This window comes from Borostomias antarcticus, assembly GCF_949987555.1.
Source record: "Borostomias antarcticus genome assembly, chromosome: 3".
NCBI classification, from domain to species: Eukaryota; Metazoa; Chordata; class Actinopteri; order Stomiiformes; family Stomiidae; genus Borostomias; species Borostomias antarcticus.
In genome coordinates, this window is record NC_140236.1 from 10,711,789 (window position 1) to 10,720,750 (window position 8,962).

At 50.6% G+C, this 8,962-nt stretch overlaps 2 protein-coding genes across 2 annotated transcripts; both read right to left on the reverse strand.

Annotated features, from left to right (window-relative positions):
- Positions 1–212: 212 nt before the first annotated feature.
- On the reverse strand, positions 213–3,151 carry LOC311307208 (polyadenylate-binding protein 1-like 2; the record flags this gene model as incomplete). The annotated part of the gene is made up of 3 exons (XM_084436007.1): positions 213–218; positions 430–539; positions 2,686–3,151. The coding sequence occupies 3 exons, from the start codon at positions 3,149–3,151 to the stop codon at positions 213–215; spliced, it is 582 nt and encodes a 193-aa protein (XP_084292133.1).
- A 2,449-nt stretch (positions 3,152–5,600) lies between these two features.
- On the reverse strand, positions 5,601–8,962 carry LOC311307209 (polyadenylate-binding protein 1-like 2; the record flags this gene model as incomplete). The annotated part of the gene is made up of 3 exons (XM_084436008.1): positions 5,601–5,606; positions 5,818–5,927; positions 8,497–8,962. The coding sequence occupies 3 exons, from the start codon at positions 8,960–8,962 to the stop codon at positions 5,601–5,603; spliced, it is 582 nt and encodes a 193-aa protein (XP_084292134.1).

The window sequence follows — 8,962 nt, forward strand, 5'->3', positions numbered from 1 at the left end:
GTATGTTGTTGTTCTGTGTGTGTGTGTGTGTGTGTCTGTGGGGGGGGGGGGGGGGGGGTGCAGTTGTTCTGTGTGTGTGTGTGTGTGTGTGTGTGTGTAGTTCTGTGTGTGTGTGTGTGTGTGTGTGTGTAGTTCTGTGTGTGTGTGTGTGTGTTTGTGTGTGTTTGTGTGCACTGTCCGCACAGGCAGACGAACATCCAAAACTGGATCTGTCAAATCTGTCAAAACAGACAATAGTAAGATTTTCAGTGCATTATCCTCACTGACAGTGTAATTCAGCCCAGAACATATATATCAGATAGATAAATTGATAGATCGATAGACAGACAGACAGACAGACAGACAGACAGACAGACAGACAGACAGACAGACAGACAGACAGATAGATAGACAGATAGATAGATAGATATATAGATAGATAGACTTTACCAGCTTTTTCTCGTTAATAAGGACGTTGATGTCCTTCAGACCTGAAATCACAATAGTGAAGCTCGAGCTCACTGATGCAGGGTTCAGCTGGACGTTAATGTCCGTCAGATCTGAAATCACAAAATTAATATTGTTTAACCTGCAAAATGGAGAGCATCAAAAAACAAATGGCTGTCCAGGCTGTTTTGACCTCACCCCATTCCTGTCTACGAGTAGGTCGTCCCGAGCCTTTCAGAGCACGGGTGGAGGAGCAGGAGTGTCGTGTCTGTCTCTCCGACCTCAGAGGCTTGTCCTCCTCCTTCAGCGCCAGGCCCATCGGTGGAGTTGAGGCAGCTGGGGCGACACTCTCCCTGAGGTGACGGAGGCTCAGCTTGGCCTCCAGCTGCAGCGCTAGGTCGTTGACCTCCTCCTCGATTGTTAGGGAGGCCATCAGAGGTGGAGTGGGTTTACTGGCACCAACGGTGTGAAGCGTTGTGCTGGCAGGTCCACTGGCAGGAGGAGGGTTAGCCCCAGCCTGCTCCCTGACCAGAGGGTTAGCTCCAGCTTGCTCCCTGACAAGAGGGCGGCTCAACACAAGCTTGGTCTCCAGCTGAGGTGTCAAGTCGACTTCAGCCTCGAGTGTTGGAGAGGCCATCACAGGTGAAGCGGGCTTAAGGGCACTCACAGGAGCACGGATGTAGGAGCAGGAGTGCCCTGTCTGTCTGTCCTTCCTCAGAGGCCTGCCCTCTGCCTCTAGTGCCAGGCCAATTGTTGCAGTGGATGTAGGGGCAACACAAGGCCAAAAACCTGTCTTCCCACTCTCCCTGAGGCGAGGGGGGCTCAGCTTGGCCTCCAGCTGAAGTGCCAAGTCGTTGACCACCTCCTCGAGTGTTGGAGAGGCCATCACAGGGGGAGCAGGCTTAAAGGCACTCACAGGAGCACGGATGTAGGAGCAGGAGTGCCCTGTCTCTCTGTCCTTCCTCAGAGGCCTGCCCTCTGCCTCTAGTGCCAGGCCAGTAGGTGGAGTTGGTGCAGGGGCAACACAAGGCCAAAATCCCATCTTCCCACTCTCCCTTGGGCGAGGGGGGCTCAGCTTGGCCTCCAGCTGCAGCGCTAGGTCGTTGACCTCATCCTCAATTGTTGTAGAGATCATCTGAGGTGGAGTTTTCTGTTTCAATGAAAAGAAAGTCACTGAAGCTAATCCAATAATTTCTTTGCTCATTGCTCATGGTATGTAAGTAAATCCTGAGCTTGAGGTTCTCCCTCTTAAGCTCAGCTATAGAAATTGAGTATGGATATTGAGAAATGACAAGATCCTGAGAACCTTTATAGTGGCCTGGCATTAAACAGTTGTCTGGTCTCAATAGAGAGTGGGTCTAGGTCCAGGACTGTACAAAACCAGATAAAGTTGACTGACCATGCTTACATGGTATATGAAATATAAACCTTTAGGGGGGTTACTTACCTTTTGGTAACCCGACATGGTCCCGTGTGGGCTGGACCAAGGCTCCATGTTGTGTTCTTGAGGGGAAAATTGGACGGTTAATTTAAATTAACTGGGGGCACAGGCTTTACAAGGGTTTTAAGTGTGGGTCAGGCAATTGGCAGTGAACCAGACAATTAACAGTGAACAGTCAACCAGACCACTACACTCACCCAGCATCTGCTTCCGCTGCTGTGGTGGAGTGGCAGCCAGAATGGAGGTCGTCCGAGACCTCCATTCTCTCGCACGCTCCCGAATGCCCAGCGGGTAGACAGCAGGACGCGCAGGAGCTGTAGGAGCCGAGGTTGGACGAGGGCCCATGGTCTGGGCGGAGACACACTGGATGGACGTGTGAGGGATGGCAGCCATGGAGGATCCAGAGGGCTGTGCAGGCAGTTTGATCTCCATGCTGGGCATGGCACGCCTGACGGCCATTCGCTGCCTGTATCTGTTGGTTAGATACACCCGTGGCTGTTTCTTGGGCCGGGCCAGGGCCACATACAGGGGCTTGGTGGCCAGGATGCGTCCGTTCAGCGCTGCAATGGCCCGGGAGGCCTCCTCAGGGGAGGACAGACACACAAACCCAAAGCCCTTGCTGCGGCCGCGCTCCATCACGACTTTGGCACTAATGATGGTACCAAAGGGAGAGAACTCCTTCCTCAGTCGCATCTCATCAATCTCTTCCTTCAAGTTCTTTATGTAGAGACTGATGCCGGTACACTGTTGGATTTGGTCGCCCAGCTCGGCCTCTCGTACATTTCTGGATTTGAAAGGGCCAGCAAACACCTTTTTACCGTTGAGGAGCATGCCATTGATCCTCTTGATGGCCCTCTCAGCGTCCTCCGGAGCCTCAAAGTGCACAAAGCCGTAGCCCTTGGAGCCGTTCTCGTCACTCTCCACTTTACAGGAGAGGATGGTGCCGAAGGCGGAGAAGGTGTCATACAGGGCCTGGCTGTCGATGGACTTCTCCAAACCCTTCAGGAAGATGTTCCCAATTCCGTTGTCCCTCAGGGTGCGGTCGCGTTGAGACCACGTGATCCGGAGCTGTCGGCCCATGACTGTTTCATAGCTCAAGGTGTCAAGAGCGCGTTTGGCGTCAGCTGGCTGCTGGAAGTTGACATATGCGTATCTTGAGGAGCGCCTGGTGATCCTGTCTCTACAGACCCGGATAGAATGGAGTGTCCCCATGGGGCTAAATAAATCATACAGCATGGCCTCTGTCACGTCGGGGTGCAGATCCCCAATGTACAGGGAGGCCATGGAGAAGTTAGGAGCACTGGATTGCATTGCATACACCAACCACTTCAAAATGTCACTGACCACTGACAGAGAAAAATGTAACTATGAACTAGAATGTGGCTGTCATAGTATCATTGTGTTCAACTATGATGTCATATCATTGTGAGACAATCTGTTACAGTATGGCCAAACTTCTAATTCTAGAATTGCCATGACTGACTCAAGTCAAGGAAGAAGTATTAATTATTTATATAGTTAGGTTAATTAAGTTTCTTATTATGGCCTGTGCAAAAAAAATAATAAAAATAACAAAATTAATATGACTAAGGCAACAAACTCATTTTGTCCTGATTCCCCTCCTTGAATAGAGTGTGTAATTCCGATTATATCAAATGCTATACTATACTAACGCTGGCTTACAGCCACTCACAAAAACACATAGACAAATGTAGGCTATATTGTTGAAAATATTTATTTCAGTACAACAAATGCAGTGTGTAGTAATGTAAAGGAATGTATGAGAAAAGCCTAGCACATTTAGATCAAGGTCCAGGTCAAATTACTTTAAAACCTGAGGTCATTCTTTTGCTAGTACGTTGTGCCAGCAAGTGTGCTTCATGTTCTGCTAGAGTGTTACCCAGGATGGTGGGATGTTTTCCAGAGTTCAAGACCTCTGTGTGGAGAGCTGTCCTTCTGGTTCCTGGTTGAAGGAAGGTTCTCAAGGGTTCTAGACTTCTGTGTAAAGAGCTGATCTTCTGGATCCTGGTTGAAAGTAGATTATCCAGGGTTCTAGACTTCTGTGTGGAGAGCTGTTCTCCTGTCATCGTTCACATCCGTGCTACTCTCTGGTTGGGTCGTACATCAGCACCTCTAATCTCTCCAGCAGTAACATTGACCCTCTACTGACCTCACTGGACATGCTGAGGAGATCAATTAAAGGATAATGCTCGTTTTTGACAACCTGACAACCCTCTGTAATATGATCTTTAGAAACGTCTTTCGAAACGAAATAGCTTCCTCGCACAGCGCGCAATCGTTGCTCCAGCACGCTGTGCGCATGCGTGCTGGAGCAAGTGAGGAAGCTATTTCGTTTCGAAAGACGTTTCTAAAGATCAAATTACAGAGGCATGTGAAAAACCACCACATGATTATGCTCTATGTAAGCACAACTAGCGATTCATGAAGACAGATTGATGAAAACAACAGCTTTGCGGCAGGAAATAGATTTTTAGAAACTGCATTCTAAGTGCCCCGACCACCGACATTACATGGATATACTTGGCTCGCGCTGGATTTTAAATTTCTACTACATGCCTCCGAACTACACCAAAGTGATCTCGGTGAGTCAAACGTCTTATAATATGTCGTGAATAAGGTCCAGGTTGTCAAAAACGAGCATTGTCCTTTAAAGCAGCGTTGACCTCTGAGAAACACGTCCACATTCCCCAGGTGTCCTGTTTCCTCTGTCAGACAGTGCAGACGTTTCCCAGCCTGTGAAAGGACTGGGAGACTCAGAAAACATTTGTTGAACAGCTCTGTACCAAAGGTTTGAGCCGACACCAGAGGCCGACACTTACATCAGGAGCCGTATGCTGAATGAAGCCATAATAAAAAGACATACACCCGCGGTACATAACTGTTCACCAAATGTTTTACCACTATGAATGCCACCCAGTGTCTGAGCCACCCAGTCCTTTCACAGGCTGGGACACATCTACACTGTCTGACAGGACGCCTGGACAACGTGGATGTGTTCCTCAGAGGTCAACACTGCTTTCAGTGGACTCTTCTACATGCCCAGTGGACAGTGGAGGGTCAATGTTACTGCTGGAGAGATTAGTGGTGCTGATGTACGACCCAACCAGAGAGTAGGACGGACGTGAATGATGCCAGGAGAACAGCTCTCCACACAGTAGTTTAGAACCCTGGAGAACCTACCTTCAAACAGGAACCAGAAGAAGAGCCCTTCACACAGAAGTCTAGAACCCTTGAGAACCTACTTTCAACCAGGAACCAGAAGGACAGCTCTCCACACAGAAGTCTGGAGCTCTGGAAAACATTCCACCAACTCGGGTAACATTCCAGCAGAACATGAAGCACACTTGGTAGCGCAGTGTACTAGCAAAATAATGACCTCAGGTTTTAAAGTAATTTGACTTGAACCTTGATCTAAATGTGCTATGTTAGAAATGTCTGGTGTCAAAGCTAACATGAGAATACAAATGTTTGTATGTGTGTGTGTGTATGTGTGCACGTGTATGTTGTTGTTCTGTGTGTGTGTGTGTGTGTGTCTGTGGGGGGGGGGGGGGGGGTGCAGTTGTTCTGTGTGTGTGTGTGTGTGTGTGTGTGTGTGTGTAGTTCTGTGTGTGTGTGTGTGTGTGTGTGTGTAGTTCTGTGTGTGTGTGTGTGTGTTTGTGTGTGTTTGTGTGCACTGTCCGCACAGGCAGACGAACATCCAAAACTGGATCTGTCAAATCTGTCAAAACAGACAATAGTAAGATTTTCAGTGCATTATCCTCACTGACAGTGTAATTCAGCCCAGAACATATATATCAGATAGATAAATTGATAGATCGATAGACAGACAGACAGACAGACAGACAGACAGACAGACAGACAGACAGACAGACAGACAGATAGATAGACAGATAGATAGATAGATAGATATATAGATAGATAGACTTTACCAGCTTTTTCTCGTTAATAAGGACGTTGATGTCCTTCAGACCTGAAATCACAATAGTGAAGCTCGAGCTCACTGATGCAGGGTTCAGCTGGACGTTAATGTCCGTCAGATCTGAAATCACAAAATTAATATTGTTTAACCTGCAAAATGGAGAGCATCAAAAAACAAATGGCTGTCCAGGCTGTTTTGACCTCACCCCATTCCTGTCTACGAGTAGGTCGTCCCGAGCCTTTCAGAGCACGGGTGGAGGAGCAGGAGTGTCGTGTCTGTCTCTCCGACCTCAGAGGCTTGTCCTCCTCCTTCAGCGCCAGGCCCATCGGTGGAGTTGAGGCAGCTGGGGCGACACTCTCCCTGAGGTGACGGAGGCTCAGCTTGGCCTCCAGCTGCAGCGCTAGGTCGTTGACCTCCTCCTCGATTGTTAGGGAGGCCATCAGAGGTGGAGTGGGTTTACTGGCACCAACGGTGTGAAGCGTTGTGCTGGCAGGTCCACTGGCAGGAGGAGGGTTAGCCCCAGCCTGCTCCCTGACCAGAGGGTTAGCTCTAGCTTGCTCCCTGACAAGAGGGCGGCTCAACACAAGCTTGGTCTCCAGCTGAGGTGTCAAGTCGACTTCAGCCTCGAGTGTTGGAGAGGCCATCACAGGTGAAGCGGGCTTAAGGGCACTCACAGGAGCACGGATGTAGGAGCAGGAGTGCCCTGTCTGTCTGTCCTTCCTCAGAGGCCTGCCCTCTGCCTCTAGTGCCAGGCCAATTGTTGCAGTGGATGTAGGGGCAACACAAGGCCAAAAACCTGTCTTCCCACTCTCCCTGAGGCGAGGGGGGCTCAGCTTGGCCTCCAGCTGAAGTGCCAAGTCGTTGACCACCTCCTCGAGTGTTGGAGAGGCCATCACAGGGGGAGCAGGCTTAAAGGCACTCACAGGAGCACGGATGTAGGAGCAGGAGTGCCCTGTCTCTCTGTCCTTCCTCAGAGGCCTGCCCTCTGCCTCTAGTGCCAGGCCAGTAGGTGGAGTTGGTGCAGGGGCAACACAAGGCCAAAATCCCATCTTCCCACTCTCCCTTGGGCGAGGGGGGCTCAGCTTGGCCTCCAGCTGCAGCGCTAGGTCGTTGACCTCATCCTCAATTGTTGTAGAGATCATCTGAGGTGGAGTTTTCTGTTTCAATGAAAAGAAAGTCACTGAAGCTAATCCAATAATTTCTTTGCTCATTGCTCATGGTATGTAAGTAAATCCTGAGCTTGAGGTTCTCCCTCTTAAGCTCAGCTATAGAAATTGAGTATGGATATTGAGAAATGACAAGATCCTGAGAACCTTTATAGTGGCCTGGCATTAAACAGTTGTCTGGTCTCAATAGAGAGTGGGTCTAGGTCCAGGACTGTACAAAACCAGATAAAGTTGACTGACCATGCTTACATGGTATATGAAATATAAACCTTTAGGGGGGTTACTTACCTTTTGGTAACCCGACATGGTCCCGTGTGGGCTGGACCAAGGCTCCATGTTGTGTTCTTGAGGGGAAAATTGGACGGTTAATTTAAATTAACTGGGGGCACAGGCTTTACAAGGGCTTTAAGTGTGGGTCAGGCAATTGGCAGTGAACCAGACAATTAACAGTGAACAGTCAACCAGACCACTACACTGACCCAGCATCTGCTTCCGCTGCTGTGGTGGAGTGGCAGCCAGAATGGAGGTCGTCCGAGACCTCCATTCTCTCGCACGCTCCCGAAAGCCCAGCGGGTAGACAGCAGGACGAGCAGGAGCTGTAGGAGCCGAGGTTGGACGAGGGCCCATGGTCTGGGCGGAGACACACTGGATGGACGTGTGAGGGATGGCAGCCATGGAGGATCCAGAGGGCTGTGCAGGGGGGTTACTTACCTTTTGGTAACCCGACATGGTCCCGTGTGGGCTGGACCAAGGCTCCATGTTGTGTTCTTGAGGGGAAAATTGGACGGTTAATTTAAATTAACTGGGGGCACAGGCTTTACAAGGGCTTTAAGTGTGGGTCAGGCAATTGGCAGTGAACCAGACAATTAACAGTGAACAGTCAACCAGACCACTACACTGACCCAGCATCTGCTTCCGCTGCTGTGGTGGAGTGGCAGCCAGAATGGAGGTCGTCCGAGACCTCCATTCTCTCGCACGCTCCCGAATGCCCAGCGGGTAGACAGCAGGACGAGCAGGAGCTGTAGGAGCCGAGGTTGGACGAGGGCCCATGGTCTGGGCGGAGACACACTGGATGGACGTGTGAGGGATGGCAGCCATGGAGGATCCAGAGGGCTGTGCAGGCAGTTTGATCTCCATGCTGGGCATGGCACGCCTGACGGCCATTCGCTGCCTGTATCTGTTGGTTAGATACACCCGTGGCTGTTTCTTGGGCCGGGCCAGGGCCACATACAGGGGCTTGGTGGCCAGGATGCGTCCGTTCAGCGCTGCAATGGCCCGGGAGGCCTCCTCAGGGGAGGACAGACACACAAACCCAAAGCCCTTGCTGCGGCCGCGCTCCATCACGACTTTGGCACTAATGATGGTACCAAAGGGAGAGAACTCCTTCCTCAGTCGCATCTCATCAATCTCTTCCTTCAAGTTCTTTATGTAGAGACTGATGCCGGTACACTGTTGGATTTGGTCGCCCAGCTCGGCCTCTCGTACATTTCTGGATTTGAAAGGGCCAGCAAACACCTTTTTACCGTTGAGGAGCATGCCATTGATCCTCTTGATGGCCCTCTCAGCGTCCTCCGGAGCCTCAAAGTGCACAAAGCCGTAGCCCTTGGAGCCGTTCTCGTCACTCTCCACTTTACAGGAGAGGATGGTGCCGAAGGCGGAGAAGGTGTCATACAGGGCCTGGCTGTCGATGGACTTCTCCAAACCCTTCAGGAAGATGTTCCCAATTCCGTTGTCCCTCAGGGTGCGGTCGCGTTGAGACCACGTGATCCGGAGCTGTCGGCCCATGACTGTTTCATAGCTCAAGGTGTCAAGAGCGCGTTTGGCGTCAGCTGGCTGCTGGAAGTTGACATATGCGTATCTTGAGGAGCGCCTGGTGATCCTGTCTCTACAGACCCGGATAGAATGGAGTGTCCCCATGGGTCTAAATAAATCATACAGCATGGCCTCTGTCACGTCGGGGTGCAGATCCCCAATGTACAGGGAGGCCAT